Source organism: Triturus cristatus, chromosome 7 (assembly GCF_964204655.1).
Source record: "Triturus cristatus chromosome 7, aTriCri1.1, whole genome shotgun sequence".
NCBI lineage: Eukaryota > Metazoa > Chordata > Amphibia > Caudata > Salamandridae > Triturus > Triturus cristatus.
The window spans coordinates 999556045-999574506 of NC_140590.1; the positions used below are offsets into that span (position 1 = coordinate 999556045).

Genomic DNA, 18462 nt, shown 5'->3' on the forward strand with positions numbered 1-18462 from the left:
CGGAGGGCCAACACCTTGTTTTTTTTTTAAGCATAATAATCACTGCTTCTTTAAAGGCTGATGGTACTGTCCCTTGGGCGGAGAATAAATTCAGTAGGGAGAGAATAGTCTCCAGAAATGTTGAGAGAATCGATATTTGTATATGGGGGGGGGGGGGGGTAGGGGGGCAGGCATCTTTAGGGGAGCATGATTTTACTTTGTTTAGAAGTTCCATGAGCTGTTCGTTGTCTAGACATAAAAAGTTAGCCATAAGGTCGGAGTTGGTGTTCTTCACATCCTTGTGGCTGGAACCTATAGATTCTTAAATTTACTTAATTTTATCTACAAAGAAGAAGTCTAAATCATTACATCGTTTCTGTGTGGCAGTAATTGGAGGGGTCACACGATCAGGGTTAAATAGTTCCCTTACTGTGTTAAAAATGTCGTTAGTCTTATTATTTGAGTTCAATACTTCATTAGTAAAAAAAACTTTTTTGCCACCAATATGGCTTTTTTGTAGGCCTTTAGACAAGGTATATTGTTCTCTGGATTCTATTAAGTAGGTGTTTCGCCATTTCCTTTTTTTGCCTGACGTGTTCCGAATTTAGCTGATTTTAGGTCGGTCGTAAACCATTTAGATGCTTCATGCCGCCTAATCAGAGAAGTTTCAGTTTGTAGGAGCATGAATGTTAATGGCATTCAGTTGCCAATTAGCGATTTCTCTCTCAAAGTTGTCTATAGGCCTTTGTCAAGTTCTTTGTTTTAAATTAAAAAAATGAGTGACAGTAAGCCACTCTGTAATGGGTCATATCTAACATCTTTTGTCATCTATATACTGGCTGGAAGTGGATGTCAAAGGGAAAGGGTCTCCAAATATTCCTCAAATCTATCCCCTACACCCCATTTCTGTCATCAACTGTTTTAAGACCACTAGTGTAGACAGTACAAACACTAAATATGCAGAATATTAGCATGAGGCACAAGATTTCTCCTTGGTGTAAGATTCTGCCATAATATTCTGGACTAACTTTCCAGTGACCCAGATAGCACTTCACAGGCTCCAGGGAAAGCCAATGGCTGCAACTAAGAATCAACTGGTGGGAAAACCAGGGGGAATCAAATAAACAAGCAAACTGTGTATGAAAAACTGAAACGCAACAGATGGTGGTCGAGTCCACCAGATGATCCAGAGTACACCACTTGATCTGGACTGCCTCAGGCAAAATGAACAGGGCTGTAATTTAAGATGGCTTCTAGAGGGGTAGAGTAGAGAGTGTCGCTAATCACCTCTCAGACTCATTGGGCATTTTATAATTCGTTGAATGCATAGCTAAATAAACAATGCTGATATACCATGTATTCCTTTCAATTCTATTTATTTATATTTGTTCTATTACTAGGGACTCCCAGTCTGACCATAGTGAACGATTCGAGCAAGGAGTGTATGAAATCTCAAACTCTGGCTCATTGGAGATAGAATTAGGGTATAGCTTCAAGTTACAATTATAATATCAAATTCAGATAACTCACACCACTGCATGCCCTAGCAACTAATTGGACAACCGTATGATTCATGGAAAAATCATCAGTACAAAAAACAAGACCTTGTTGAGGAGGTCTATATCCTCTAGTTGATTTAGTAAAATTAGTTTTAACCATGCTTTCCTTAACCTACTAAGGAGTGGACATAGTAAGAGGAGGCAGCAAGTGCTTAATTTGAGCCGGTGGTTTCCGGTGCTCAGCACCGGCACTTAATCATCAACACCGCACTTTTTATGAGCACCAGTTAAGGACACATTCATATATTGTACGCACAGAGAGATTAAGTAATGATTTTCCCAGAATGACACGATGTTGAGCTGGCCCCGAGACTCGATCCTGGTTCCCCAGCTTCGAATTAGACAGCTCTGACCATTATGCCACATCCCCTCCCCACTTTCATGGTTAGTAGTTGGTTCTGTTTTAGGCTGCACTAACAGGAGAGGCAGGAGCTCTGGTGCAAGTTGCCTCCTGACTAGAGCCCCAGCACTTATTTTTTTACAAATTAACCACGGAAGAAGACGCAAGTAACATCCTGTCGAGCCGCCATTCATACTAGATAGCAACATTTAGCCAAAGCACAACTTAGTACAGAATGTCATTCCATAAAAAAGAATGTCAAAACACATTGGATATAGCTCAATTTGCTTTAGGTCAGAGTAATGTTGTTCTGTATACTGTTCAAGCTGGCTGTATGGCCAATATTCTACCTTCATGATAAAAAAATGTGTTCTTTACTCTCACAACATTCATGATTTGCACAGTGTGCGGTTCAAACCCCAGCACAAAGAACCCACTCTTCACACAAGAAAGCCAGTGCCCCTTCCATGCTCAGTATCTCAACCAATGTCTAAGGTAGAAGGCGTGTCTGCCACCAAAAAAACACGGACCTCATTCAGGGTCTCAAAAACTAAGTGCAATGTGTTTTGTATTTCTTTTTCGTTTACGAGTCCCATGTAATATTCCCTTCGACCCGCGATTAAACAAGTTACTAAAAAATAAAGAAAAGCGCTAAGGAGCTTAGCTGGACCAATGAACTTTTCCCTGAGCGTATTTCTGGGCACCTGTTTGTACAAACATGGCCAGGCAAGACTGTCCGATAGTCAAAGATTGTCTTGGATGTTGTCTCAACCAATAATGAATGCCTGGGTCAAGGTAAATCACTCAATATGGACCACGCCTGACCCACAAGTTGTAGCTGGCTCAGAATGCATTGTTAATGATGTAATAGTAGCAGCTGCACTAATAGCATGAACATTAGTTGCATTCTATTGCTTTACATTTATATATTAAAGAAAAACAAGTTAAATACATATTTTAAACCTGCGGAACTATGCTTTGTTGGTTATTTTCCAGACTGGAAGAAGCAGCAACAATTTCACTAGAACAAACAAAAGGACCAGTTGAATTTGGCACCAGTTCTTCATCCAACGTTGGCATGTGCACTGGTGAGATATCCAGCTACAAAAACAAAAGTTATTAAACGCGCATTAAAACTAAAAACTACAAAAAGCACAACACAACTTCTTTGTGGACTATTTCATAAATGACTGCAAGGATTTTCCCAACACAACAGGACAAACAATGTCTTATGAGATCCATTTGTGAACTGACAGCTCTCCCAAACTGTACCAAGGCAGCCAGATAGTCATATGACAATGCTGGCCATACTTATGTACGTATGTCTTTGCTGTACCTTCTAGGACCACACTTAATACTCTGCAGCCCCAATAACCGATGGCGAGTGTGGCACTGTGGTGCTAAATCACAACCAACAATAGGCCTGGGCGTAGTTCGCAGAGTTTTACTACGCGGAACTCTTCGAAGATACAAAAACACTCCGCGAAGTTCCATGAGTGGAGGAGTGCAGTGCGAACTGCAGTTTGTGCTGGTATTCCTGCAGCTCGGGTAGAAATTCTACCGGAGCGATAGCTTGAGCTCGCAAACTTCCCGTTCGCGATCGCTTTCTGAGCTCCGCAGAGTGCAGAAAACTCCACGAATGGAGCGAAGTTCACCGACCCAGGCCTACCAACAATAAGATTCTTGGCCAAGACTAATATTAAAGAAGAACCATAATAAATCTTCAATTTTCTAAGATCTACATACAGATTATATAATAATAGATGATTATTAACATATGTACAGTCCTCCGCGACAATCTCAGTTCTGGAGTAGGCCTCGCCATCCATATCGCCACTGAACGCTGTTCTGAATGTAACAAATTCCGCTTGAAAAATGTACCCCAGGGTGTTCAAATCAGAATGGCAGAAAACTTTAGGAAATGGGAAAAAATCCTGGGAACTAGGACAACCACTGGTGAGACCATAAATATATTGACCTTACATTCAGTCCTGTTCAGTGTAACCCAGGGTACTCAAATTGAGATAGTAGGAAGCTTTGCGAAATATTAAGAGGACTACATGTTAGACCAAAAATATATTCACCTTATGTTCCGTCTTGTTCAGTGTAATTTTTAATCTATAGGACAGTTCAACAAATTTAAGCATTTGAGTATATATTTTCACAACATCTTCATCATTACATAATATTTTTATGAGCATTTTTAGGGAGCCAAAATCTAAACTCGTTCAGATTTCTTTCAGTTGAGCTAGCTACTTTCACTATGCATTGAATCCAAGTGACATAATAGATACACTATCTTGGGGGTCTTAAACACTACTAAGCTCTATGGGCTGCACAAGTACAACAATTGAGTTTGGTGAATCGCCTGAGGGGTAAAGGCATTTCATAAGTGTTGTCTTTACTGACCCTTAAGAACATCCATCAGCAAGAAAGTGAGCAGAACGTCAAAATGAACTATTATGTGTCAGTTATGTTTGGTTTGTGGCTCTTCTAATCTGGAGCTATATGTGGTAGGATTTTGGCACAGGTTAAAGCACAAATTAATGCTATAAAACGTGTCAAAATAGTGAAAATGACTCTTAGCCAATGCTCCAGAGTTCGACTATGGCGGGTAATGTGGAACGATTCTTTCATTAATGGTCATACAGAACCCATCTCATTGTACAAACTATGCATTAAATTAAAACTCTCTGGAAATTAAGCTGACATGCATATGTTTACACAGAGTACAGTTGGCCTGCAAACTCTGATAGAGCAAAACCTTTCTAAGACAGTTACCCGCCATGAAATATTTTTCAAAGTGGAAGGTGGATGGAACAGATGGTCTTCCAGTGGAACGTTAAAATGTGTATATAAAACTGTTGTGTCAATATTTGATGGGGTAGTGCAATAAAAAACACATTCATATGGGATAACCCCCCTTTCGTAGTATTTGGAAAGAATTATTGTCTATTGCAGGAAAAACAAAGCATGTTTGAACTGCAGGTAATACTCACAAATATCCCTTCTAACTATATATGTGAAAATGTATGGAAAAGAATGTGGCTCACCCTCTGTGGATCCTTCAATGCTTGCCAACTACTGCTCGATCTCCCTGCTACCGTTCCCGGTCAGTCTTGGGGAAAATCATCAACGGACACCTCACCGAATACCTCAATAACCACCAACTCCTCAACAGCAATCAGTCTGGTTTCAGACCCAACACAGTACGGAAACTGCTCTCATCACCGCCACAGATGACATCTGCATGGCTCTGAACAGAGGAGACACTAAGGCCCTCATCCGCTTAGACCTCTCAGCAGCATTTGACATTTTCTGCCACACCAACCTCATCCAAAGTCTACATTACATTGTAGTCCAAGGGCACATTCTCGGATAGATCTGATTCTTCCTTACTGGAAAGACTTCACAGAACTAGGACCGACACCCACCCCTGACAACTACGCCAGGAACCTTGGGATCGTAATCAACAGCAAACTTGCCATGTCCACACAAATAAACACCATCACCGCCTCATGCTTCCATACCCTGGAGATGATGGGAAAGATTTTCAAATAGCTCTCAATTAGCACCTGGAAAAGCATCATGCACACTCTGGTCACAAGCAAGCTGGATTACGGGAACACCCTCCATGCTGGGATCAACAAGAAACTCACAAAAAGTCTGCAGACCATTTAGAATTCTGTAGCCAGAATAACTCTCACACCCCCCATGTAGCACTCATATCGCACTATACCACATACTCAACTGGCTTCCCATAAAATAAATAACACATACACAATAACACATACACAAATGAGCACAATTCAAACTCCTCACCCTCACTTTCACTTTCAAAGCACTACATAACAATGGACCAGCAAACTTTAACAATCGCATATGGTTTCACAAACCGTTGAGCATTTTCATAGATTGTTCCTAAAGGGTGGACCACCTACCACAACACGAGAGCCTCCTCCTCACAACTTGACTTCTGCAGGCTTAAGACGTGGCTTTTCAAGGAGTCCCACAAAGCGCTAGGTTTGACTAGAGACTCAGCTGTTCAATGCCAGGATACCCTCCCAGATGATAAGTGTGCTCTACGAATCAGCATAACATGTATTTATAGGTTAGTCTCAAGTAGACACAATTTCTGCTAGCAATACAGCCATGGCTCTAATCGACTTGGCCTAAAGACTTAGACATATTCTAGTGATAACACTGAGAAAACACTTAATGGCATTTCATACTAATTCAAGCGTTGTGGTGGCTTATATGTTAACAGTGGTTCATTTCATTAGATGGGTCCTGATGCTTCGCAGGAGCCTTCTCGGTATAACTTGGCTCACGATTGAATAAAATGCTGTACTAGACAGTGTTGCCCTTATCCTTTCTATACACATTGTCTATGAGAAACTCTTTAGTATTTTTAGAATCTTATATTATCATCCCTCTCACTGTATGCGAGGTCCCAGCACATAGGCCTAATGTCCATGCTGACACCACTGCCATCTAGAACTATGATCCATTTAGAAATTTGCTAGTAACAGAAACAGTGGTAGCTGAGTTCAGAGAATCTATTAGATACAAAGTAAATATGGGGAAAAAACAGCAGGATGCATGTGACTGAATGGTCCGTAGATTACCCCAGAGCTTATCTAGAAGTTGTAATAGCACAAAGCCACAGCATGGTATTTCAGAACATTATAGAAGACCCTTAGGAGCAGCATTAAACTTGAACTTGAGTGGGAATATTACGTTATTAGTTGAAACGTTAACCATGTCAAAATTCTGTTACTAAGTGAATTTCACCCCAGTTTTCTATAATCTTCATACAGGAACTTGCTTTTTCTGGGGGTATAACTAACCACTGCTAGGCCTTTGCTTTTTTCAGTACTCGTATTCAGGGGTGAATGGGATCCTCCTGATCCTCTATTATACTACTGGTCTGCTTTAGGCAAGAGACTAACGTTTACCTTCTGCTGTAAAATTTATAATATCCTTGTTTGCCATTTTTTAACCCCTTATTTCGTGATCCATGTGTGCTCTATGAACCTAATTCCTGACTACATGGACATCCCCACTTGACACCTTTCTGCTCAAAGCACTGTTTAGTGATGGTAATTGAAAGGTCTGGAAATATTTTCCTTCACAGGTTATTCTGCAACTACACCTGGAATATGGAGTCCAGAATACTAGATTCTTTAAATAACCCTAAATGTAAGATGTATTTTCTTCCACAATCCCATACTTGTGAACCCCCACCTGTTACTCCATTGCCTTAGCATCATACTACAACAATCAATACAAATAGATGAACAAGATATTATCGTGGGAACTGCAAATGATAAATGTTGCATGCCTTTCGGTAACTCTACAGCTATTTTTAGAATCATGGAACAGAAATCTTAATGTATTTTATTTTTAAAAGAATCTCCGAACTACCCTCTCCTCCAAAGAAATTCTTCACATTATTGAGTAGTTCAAAACGAACATTAATTGAGTGGTTGATGAACTGTGATGGCATGTTCCACATAGTATGCCACATATACTTTGTCTGTCTATGGATTCTCTGGATGAAATTGTTGTACGATGCCTAATTACCAAAATAAAAAGAATGAAAAAAAGAGACATGCTCCCATATTCTGTAGGCAAATGTATCAAACTGTTCATTATTTCCGAGTAAGAGTGAGCAATTGCTGCTAGGAGCTGAACACGACCCCTAAGACCTCTCAAATCTATCTACATTTACTACGCATATTTACTACATATTCCTCATCTTTTGAATATTCCCTAAGTGGCAACTGGATCCGTAAATTTTCAGAAGCACCTCTGCGGGCCAGTAGGTGGTGCGGGCAGAGCCACACCAACACCACTCTGCTTCAGAAATAACATACAGAGCCAATATTAAAAGTGTCCGAGCCTCAGACGCAGAGTCCCAAAAGCAAATATGTGTGATCAGTGTGCATATTCCTAGACTTGGGATCTTATTAATGGATAGAGTCCATTCACAGAATAGGGAGGAGGGAAAGGCTGGTGAAGAATCAGTGGCTAGTCAGAGTCACTACCAAAAAGAGCATTAACAAAAGTAAGTAATTTGCTCTTCTGATAGAGACTTCTATCTGCAGATTCCTCACCTTTTGAATAGATACCAAAGAAGTACCTATTTTTAAGTATGTATGTGGCTGGATTCAAACCAGAAAGACCTGCAGGACCAAGCTGTCCTGACTGGCGATACAATAGTACTTCGTGAACATATGGAGGGACGCCCACAAAGCCACCTGGTAAATGTCCAGGAGAGAGAGAACGCAGTGGTAGCAGCTTTGGCCCTGGCAGAATGAGCATGCAGTTCTTCTGGAGGCTGCTTTTTAGCCAATGAATAGCAGATGCAGCTGGAGATGGTTCTCTTTGGCACAATCTTCTAATTTTTTTGCTCCAGAGAACCCCCCCCCAAGGAGGTGATCACCCAGCAGGTGTTCTTTGATACGATCTATGTAAAGGTTCAGTAATCTCCTGGGTACAAGCAATGGAGTCTCTTTTCCTCCTAAGAGGGGTGAGGCGGAGAAGAGTATGCCAGCATGGTCATGTTCTGAACGATGTGGAATGGCATCACAACTTTAGGCAAAAAAGCCCATGTCCACAAAACCAGCTTGTCTGGGGAAAAACGTGGTGTACGTCAGGCTGACAAAGAGAGTGTAAAGCTCACTAACACATTGAACCAATGTACTAGAGATGAGGATTATGGTCTTGAGGATGAGCGCCATAAGGAGCTGATGTGAAGCAGCTCAAAGAGTGTACATCAGAAACGTATGGACCAAGTTAAGGCCCCACTGTGGAATGACAACGTAAGAGAGAGGAAACAAATTTTGTAAACCTTTCAAAAAGCACGTAACAAATGGGGACTTAAACAATGATGTCCAATTCGGCAACTGCAAAAAGCCGAAATCCTTTAACTGTGAGCGGAGTAAAGCCTTACGGGCGTGGGACTAACAAATAACAAAATGTCACAACTTTGCATAGAGGAGGTACATTTGCAGAGTGCCGCATCAATCCACAAATTTGTCCCTACAACAGCCGTATACAGTTTTTGTTGAATGGCGCCTGGCTGCCAAGGTGACATTGACTACCTCTGGAGGAAGGTTGAAGTAATACAGCTGTTGCTGTTCAATCTCCAAGCATGAGGGCGGAGTTTGTGAAGCCCCGGGTGCAGAACGTTGCCCTGCTGCTGTCAACAGATGTTCAAGCCCAGGTGTTCTGCATACCATACTCTTTGTGCCCAATTTGAAGCCACAAGGATGACCTGGGTCCAGTCGGATCTGATCTTCTTAAGAACTGGGGCAGGAGTGGTATCAGCAAAAAGACATCCTGGAATCTCGAGGCCCACTTGAGGTGGAATGAGTCACGAGCACGAGATGCCTTAGAAAGTCCAATACCCAGAAGTGCTGCCATTGTGTGTTTTCGGCGGAGTGAACAAATTGAGCCTAGGTCCTCCCCATTTCCAAGCTAGACCCTGCGCCACCTCCAGGTTTAACTGCCACATGCGACCTGCTAGGAGCCGACAGCTGAGATTGTCCATCCTGGCATTTAATGATCCTTCCAGGTGGTTCAGCACCAGGAAAATTTCTTGTTGGTCCAGCCATTTCCAGAGCTGCAGAGCCTCCTAGCATAGGGTCCATGACCCTATGCAGCCCCGCTTGTTGCAGTCCCACATGAAGGTGGTTTGTCCATAAGCACCAGTATCAGACTTCCACTGATGACTGAAAGAAAGGCTTTCAAGGCCAAGAGCATGGCCCTCAGCTCCTGAACGTTGATATGGAGCTGGGACTCCGCTGGAGACAACAGCTCTCTGATCTCCACTTCACCCAGATGGCCGTTCCAACCAGGAAACAATGCACCACTGTAGCTTTTGCATTTGCCATTTTCCCAATCATATTCCAGTAACAACCACTGCAGATCTTTTGTCTACTCCAAAATCTGAACATGGTTGGAGAGGTTACAGTAATGTTGGGCCCACTGAGATTTCAGATCCCACTGCAGAGCCTGTATATGTCACCTGGGATGCTTGATCAGCAGGATGCCATCAGTCCCAAAAGCCTCAGAGTCGACCTCACTAAAATCCAGGGCCAAGACTGAAATAGCCTAAATGTCCTTGACTCTCTTCCCCATGGGAAAGGCACAAAACTGACCTGTGTCCAGAATGGCTCAGATGAAGGGGAGCGTCTCAGAAGGAATCAGGAGTGAGTTCGGCATGTTGATAGTGATCCAAAGATAACAGGAAGTTTGACATAGGCTGGAGGTGGTTAACGACTACCTGGAGTGAGACCACCTTCAACAGCCAGTCATCGAGGTAGGGAAAGACTGACATCCCTGTCCTCAAAAGGTGTGCTGCCACAACCACCATCACTTTCATGACACCTGTGGGGCAATGGTGAGACCAAAGAGGAGCGTTGTGAACTGAAATTACTCCTGCCCCACCAAGAAGCGCAGGTAGCACTGGTGTGACTGCAGGACGAATATATGGAAATAGGCGTCCTGCAGGTCCAACATCCCAATCCAGTTTCAAGAACTGAAGGCAGAGAGGACCCAGGCCAGGTTGTGCATTATGGATTTCTCCTTCCAGAGGAAGGCGTTTAGAAGGAGCAGGTCTAAAATGAGAAGGCGGCCTCTATCCTTTTTGTGCATCAGAAAGTAGCAGTAATAACAAGTACGCCCTACTTCCGGGGCAGGCACACTCTCTATAGCCTCTTTGGCAAAAGGGCTTACACTGCTTGCAGCAAAATGGACAGAGGGTCATCCCATCAGTCGCAGGGAGATGGTGGAAGGTTTGGAGGCGAAAGAATGAAAGGTATGGAATATCCTCACCAAATAATCTGCAGGAGTCACCTGTCAATCCAGCAAGAATCAACAGATCCTGCCACCGCTTGGCTGTGCTTCTCTAAAGGCACACTGAAGAGGTTTGGCAGGTGGGTCTACAAGGGGGTGGTGGGCTGGGCGACCCACTGACCTTGACCGCAGGAGCGGTGAGTATCACGGCCTCAACTGTGAAACTGCTGGATGCCCTTATGGAGTTTAGATTGGCTGGCAATATCAGTAACTCTGCCAAACCTGCAAAAATGCGAAGTAGGGCTGATGCGGCTGAAGAGGTGTGGTAGAATAGCCCAGGAAGTGTGCCGTGGGTCTGCTTCCCTTGAACTGCTTGAGAACGGAGTCTGTCTTGTCCCAAACAGGCAAGTCTCATCCCGTCAAATGGCATGCCCATGGGAGACGACTTATCTTCTGAAAAACTTGTGGACCTCAGCCAAGCATGGGGGCAAATGGTGACACCGGTGCCAATGGCCTGCCCAATGGAATCGGTGGTGTCCAAGCGACAATAAATCGTGAACTTGCCCACGTCACAACCATCCTATATGGCCTGGGTGATGGCAGGTTGGAGATCTTCAAGACACTGGGGAGGACTTATGCCACTAAATCCCATAGAGCATGGGAATAGCACTCCAGCAGGCATTTACTGATCAAAGTGCCATGCTGGGGAAAGAGAATACTCTTTTCCTGAACATCTCCACCTGGTTTTACTGCGCTATTTGATGCTTGCCACACCAATCTTTCAGGTGAGAGGTGCTGAGAAAATGCAGGACTGGCCTGGGCAGGTCAGTAGCGATTTGCACTGTGGCAGTTAACCGGGAAACCAGAGCAAGGTTTGGCCCATGTACCTCATAAAGTATCTGTAAGGGCCTTGTTAAAAGGTGAGAGGGGCTCAGTAGATGTATGCTCCAACTGAAGGACTTGTATCAGAACACTGGTCTTGACCTCCAAGGTGGGGAGCTGGAGGTCAAGGACTTCAGCCACCCTATGCATTACCATGGCGCAAAAAGCACTCTCCTCAGTAGCAGATCCAAGGGTGAGAGGAGTCCTGACTCAGGGGAGGAATCAAGGCCACTAGCCTCCGGCAGGCCATCATACCAATTCCCCTTGTGATATGGCTGGCCAATCTCATCAACCGCATCACTGTCCGAATACGTGCCAAAAAGGAATGAGGGTGTGCCTTCGTCTTTGTAGAGGCAAATCAAATAGAGGAAGAGGAGCGTCTACAGCTGGCGAGCACAGCCTTGGTTGAGGTTAAACCAGGACAGACTCAACGTCAAAGGACAATTGGATCCTCACCCTAAAGTTTCGATGGAGTTGGCATAGTAGTTGTGGTGCCGCAATCCATCGTAAACCATTGCATCGGAGTTGAGACGGACCAGATGCAGCCCTGTTGTGGACTTGGAGTCCAGCTGGCTCAGAGGGCAAACCCGCTGGTGGTAATACAGATGGTAAACCTTCCGGCTCCAGATGGAGTCAGCAAGGATCCAAAGAGTCAGAGCATGGTCTTGTGGAACTGTTCAATCTGTTTGGGAGCGGAGCACGGCCCCAGAAACTCAAGTTGTGCCAGAGCAAGTTGCGGGATCAGCTCCGAAGTAGAAATACTTGAGACATATTATATTGCCCCTGCACCTTCTCAGGGGACTGTGAGTGGCGGTAAAGGTGCCTAGTCCTGCATAGATTTCTTGTGTTTTTGCTTTGACTAAAGAGTACTTTGATCAAGACAAACCTCTGGAACAACTCCTGTGACTTCTGGATATCGAACGGGACTAAACCTTTGACTTAGGCTGGCCTGGTCAAAAGAGTCTTACGGTGCTTAGCAATGTAGAGTTTCACCTCATGGTCTTGTATGGCTTTCTAGTTCATCAACGAGCAGCCGCTGCAGGCCTTAGTCTGGGCTACACCCCAGACAAAATTGATGAGAACCTGTTGAAGACGTCTTACATTTACAACCATCCTTACAGGGCTTAAAACCAGTCATTTTGAGAAGCGACATGTCCCTTGCACACTTAAAAAGATTTTTTTTTTATTGGAGTGTCTTAAAGAGATAAGTAGATCCGGATCCACGTCTGGAGGCGTGTAGGGATTGGAATGGACATCAGTGTGCGGGAGTCATTCCTAAATAGGTTGCACATGGCACTTACGGAGTGGAATGGAGTCAGTGTAGAGCCATACAGTGCCACCTACCAGTGCACGGAGGGACTGCAGAAAACTTTCCCGATTCATTCGGACTCCTAGGGAATATAAAAAAGATGAGGAATGTGTGGCTAGAAGTCTCTAACAGAAATTCCCATCCAAGTCCTTTTGTGTTGGGTGCTAAGTGGAAGCCGGGCACAGAGTTAGCTTGTTTCTTGCATAAGGGCCCTTTCAATATCCTAATCCATTTCTGGGTCTGTTTGAGCCACTATCGGTCTGTAGCTGATACAGTTTTGTATTTTAGAAACCATACAATGCTACATTAGCTTTTTAAAATTTGATATCAGTTTCAGTTACGTCTTTTGAAATTGCATTGTTGCTAGGATATTTAATGTAGTGCGACCTACTCGAGAGGTGTTAGGTGATGTTGTGAGATTCACAGACATGCCGTAAACATGGTATAGCACAAGTTGTTCCACATAACCATGAGGTGTTGCACCGTTGGAAAACAGATAGCCACGAATATATGTCTTTTTCCCCGCAGTTGTGATTCCGCATACCATTAGTCCGCAAGTCGGAACAACGACTTGCGGGGGGCGGGGGCGCGCTGGATGTTGGAATAGTATAATTTACTATTCCAACTCCAGTCTGTGTGGACACTAGGGAAGGTTTTGGATTTTAAATCCAACCCCCATCTCCCCCCCCCCACCCCCGCAAGTCGTTGTTTCGACTTGCGGAGTAATGTTATGTGGAATCACAACACGGTCGTTTTAACGACCGCATTGTGAATCCCTGTCAAATGTTTAGCAACAAGCAGCTCAAATAAGGAGATGAGAGTTGGTGCGACGCATACCTGAATGGGTACACTGAGGAGCAGTATGATAGCTGCATTCTGAATTCTCTATCTGTAGTATGGGCTACTTCGGCAGAGGAACCTCATGAATACATCTTGCTTGTGAAGTTGATTACTCATTATATAAAAAAGAGTTTGGAGCCCAAAATCATCATTTACTTATGACCAGCAGAATGGGATAGTGGTGGACAAACCATGGTTCTTGTGGACAAACGTTTGAAGAGTTATCGTTGGTCCATTTGCTGTATGCTAGCATTGCAGATTTTGACTTTTTGTTGTTCAACAGTATTCAGTTGCCAATTGCTTATAGGTGTTGTTCTACTGTGTAGAGAAAATCTAGAGTATTTTTTAGCTTTAGTATGACTTGCCTGTCAATGGGACACCTGCACCATTTGAGAATGAAAGAGGAAAAGAAGGCAGGTAGGAGAAATAGTCAAATAGCAATGTGATGTTTACGAGACACCAGTTGTGGAGTTAAATGGCCCACATAGTGCTTAATTTGTGAACAAATAAGTGCCAGTGCCAGAAGGGTTTTACAGAAGCCCATCATGAGCGCTGCTGAATGTCAGGTTTCCCGAATGCTAAGGATGTCAAGTCTTCATTCCATCTCGTGCCTCTTTTATCCACCACCTTACACTCCCTGCCCCTTTTTTCTCACTTGTGCAGGCTCTTTTTCATCTCTCCTTTCCCCTTTTTCGCTGTTTTTCAGGTCATTCTCTTTCTCCTCCTTTCTCCATTTACTGACGTTCACACTCTCTTGTTCTGAGTTTGATGACTGAAAACTAAGTCCAAGGTCCCAAAAATGATTCCCCCACCTGCAACTACTTGCTCAAATTAAGCATTGGGCATGGAGGAAAAGGAAGAAAAACTGAGGAGGGTTCTGCCACAGAGGTAATGAGCAATCCAGATCAGGACTTTTCCTTGAAAACAAATTATGACCAGTCTCTTTAACGGGTGTACCTGGCCTCGTAGAACTGTCTTTGGCTACAGCCCTTTGTCTTCTTCCTCTGGAGTTTTTCGCCTTACATTTTGGCGACTAAGTCTGAACAAAGAAACCTTTGCCGCGGGTTGGACCCGCGACCATTCAACGACCACACTCCCTCCTTGGACACCTCCTGTAGTGTTGTCCTTCTGAACTTTATCTTGCCAGGCATTTTCTTTAAGAATTTTTCAAAGACTGGGCTCAATCCACTTCTTGTATCCGAACTGCACTCCATCATGGTTGGCCTTAACTTTCAACTTTGACCTGGTCTCATGCGACTAGATGGCCGTAGTTGGCACTTTTATCTTTGTGGTGCTAGTTTTCACATAAAACTTTACAAATTCATAACTCCGGTTCTACTGATTGGACGTTTTTTGTTTTGGTGTCTAAAATTTATTCATATTTACTTTAACTTTCCATCATAAATCCTCTCACTTTGAAGCCAGAAAAAAGAAAAAGAAACACCAAGCTCTCTCAGAAGACAGAGCCTGACATTTGACCTCTGTCTTTGAATGCACAGCAAATGTGACAAGATAATAACAAAATGTTTACTGAATGCTAGAACTCGTGGATGAATACAGTAAACAGTCTATGTTTTACAGGAGGAACAACGTCATGCTGGACAGGCAAAAACAAAAAAGCCAGCAAATAGAAAGCAAGCATATGTGAGTTACAAACTACAAATTCAATGATAAGCAATGGATGGAATGCATTCCCAAGGAAGTTTTCAGAATGTCCTCATGAAGTCTTTTCGCAACAAGACATCTGGGCTGCCGGGTACACTATGAACTAAAAAGTTAGCACTATCTGGACTGTTACGATCCTCTGATCATAAAATAAAAATATTAAAACCAATACAAAAATAAATCCTAATGGTAGAGGAAGCTTTTTCTCCCATGGCCATTTTGGATCCGGGGATCAGAAATGATCAGATTGGGTGGCCACAATGACAAATAAAATGTTACAAAGCAATTACAAGACTAGGTGACTATTCTAAGCCCTGAAAAATTAAAGGGCATATACAGTAGTCGTGGTGAACACACAGGGACCCAGCAGCCCATTACCTCAAATTTAAAAAATAATTTATTTTTTTTATTTAGGATCCGCACATCCAGTTCCCAAATCTGCAGACCACAGCAGGCCCTCCCGTGTGGATCCGCTACAAATGTGTCCTAAATTGCTTTAAAATAAGGATAAGAACACAAAAGGTCCTCTGGCACCATCTAGCGGCAACAAAAGAAACTGCAACTTATGTGCATTTTAACCCCTTCCATGCACATGGCGGAACCACGCCGTCATGAGCCACGGGCGGCGTGTGCTCATGACGGCGTGGTTCCGTCATGTTGTGGCCGCTCCGCCCACGCGGCACTGATTCCCCGCCTGTGCGGGCGAAATAATGAGTGGGCGGAGTCGTGACGGAACCACACCGTCATGAGCACAGCTCGCCCGTGACTCAGGACGGCGTGGTTCCGCCACGAGCATGGCGGCGCCACACTCACCACGCACCCCCCCAGCGCCGCGGCGGAATTAGCGCCGCGGCGAAGGAGTTAATTGTAAAGAATTATTGTTTTCGACAGATGGTGTAAGCTTAAGGTGCAAGTGAACAATAAAATCATGAGATGAAAAAGTGTCCCTCTTGGATTAATGTATTAAATGTATAGAATATATCATTCAGATAAGAGTACTGAAACTGAAAATATATAGAGACTACATGGTCAGAGATGCGTATTGGAAAATAATTATAAAGGAATATCCCTGCGAAGAATCCTCATGCTGCAGAAATGTAAACAATGGACAGTGGATTTGTGTACCAGTTACCATTGGAATAATGTTTGACAGCAGTCTCATTGTCCGACTACACAGCGTGCAAATGACACACTGCCTAAAAAAACAGGACTCAACAATAATAATGGCGTAACTCTGATTTATTGCTTCAAAGTCTGGTAGCTTTATGTATACGTAAAGTACTTGAAATGTACCTTACTCCAGAGCCAAACTGCGTCTTGTCTGATACAGTTGATATTTGCATTCATTTCTGTAATGTAGGACATATGTGAATCTGCAAAAGATATCAGTACTGGAGAACCGCAGTGTACGGGTAAGTAAATTATTTTTTCTCCAGTATTGTATCTTTTATAGATTCACAAGCTTGTACCGAATAGTAAGCAGTTATCAAAGGGTCAGCAGGTGCGGTTAAGGTAAACTATCCCTTCATGCGGCCCCAAGCAGAAAATACAAACAATAGTCTATGAAAAGCAAGAAGATCATACCTTATGCGAACGGACGTTGCAGAGCAGCTTGCCCAACCGCTACATCCGCCTAATGCCATACATCCAGGCAGTAATGCTTCACGAAGGTATGGACGTTTGCCCATGTCACAGCTTTCCTGATAAGGATAGTCCGCTGAATAGGGCAGAGGAAGCTGCCATATTGCGTGTGGAATGACCCATTACCTTAGTAGCAAGAGGACGGCCAGCCCTCTCATGACAGAAGAGTATAGTTGATGAGACCCAGAGAGCAATCGATGTCCGCGTCAAAGTCTGACCCTTCCTGGGGGCAGAGAAGGTGATGAGCATTTGAGTAGATTGTCAGAAGACTGAGTCCTTTGCAAGTAGAACTTTACAAATCGTTTAATGTACAGTGAATGGAGGGCTCTTTCACCTGGCGAAGATGGAGCAAGAAAGAAGGAGGGCAAAATTACTGGCTCATTTAGAGGAAACATAGAAGGTACTTTAGGAATAAAAGAAGGATTGGTACGAAGAATTACTCTATCCTGATGAAACTGCAATTAAGCTCTGTTGTTGTAAAGGCCTGGATTTCACTAATGCATCTAGCCGACATGATGGCCAAAATTAAAGTCACCTTTCAGAACAGGTACATTAAATCACATTTGTGAATTGGTTCAAAGGGTGGCATCATAAGCTGCGATAGGACATGGTTCAGTTGCCATAGTACTGGAGAAGGTCTTACTAGAGGGTAGGCCCTGAAGAGTCCAGTCATGAACTCCTTCACTAGCCTGTTAGACCACAAAGACAAGTGACCAGAACGTCATCTGTATCTGGATATTGCCGCAAAGTGTACCCTGATGGACACATGCGCCAGGCCAGCTTTGGTGAGAGACAAGAGATAGGGTAAAACGTCCTCAGGAGGCTATGAGAGACGATCGCAAGAGTGCGCGACACACCAGAAGCAAAATCTTTTCCATTTGGCCGAGTAGCACTTGATCGTAGAAGGAGCTCGGATTTTCAGCAGTATTACTTGACATTCTTCAGAATTTGCTAGAACTCCGGATTCTGTGTGATGAGGAGCCAAGCCGACAAAAGAAGCGTGTGAATTTGTGGATGAACCCCATGACCCTAGTTCATAGAGAGGAGATTCTCCTTAGGCTGGAACAGGATTGGAGAGGACCCTGATAGAGCATACAGCTCTGTGAACCAGAACTGCCACGTATACGCCGGGGTGATTAGAATGATGCAACAAGGCTCCTGTTTGATCTTCTGCAGAGCCTTCGGAGTGAGAGGAAATGGAGGGAATGCGAAAGCAAATGTTCCCTCCCAAGAGAAATGAAAGGTGTTTTCAAGTGAGCCTGGCTAAGGAAATCTGCTGGCGTAGAACCTGCATTTTCTGTTGAGATGTACCAAACAGATCTAGGGTTGGAAACACCTAACGTCGAAAAACTCTTTGCAGCTGATCCTCGTTTATCACTCACTTGTGACATTGTTTGGTGTCTCTGCTGAGGGAGTCGGCCCATTCATTCTGGACTCCTGGT

The 18462-nt window shown here is 43.7% G+C and overlaps 1 protein-coding gene across 6 annotated transcripts in view; it reads right to left on the minus strand.

Annotated features, from left to right (window-relative positions):
• The window catches only part of MEIKIN (meiotic kinetochore factor), a 446824-nt gene that overhangs the window by 45714 nt on the left and 382648 nt on the right, over window positions 1–18462 (minus strand). For 3 of the 6 annotated variants that reach the window (XM_085614472.1, XM_085614470.1, XM_085614469.1), the window contains one exon: window positions 2842–2979. The exons of the other annotated variants lie outside the window; for them this stretch is intronic. In XM_085614472.1, coding sequence (XP_085470598.1) covers window positions 2842–2979 — 138 coding nt within the window. The remainder of the gene's footprint in view (window positions 1–2841; window positions 2980–18462) is intronic. 6 annotated transcript variants of the gene reach the window in all.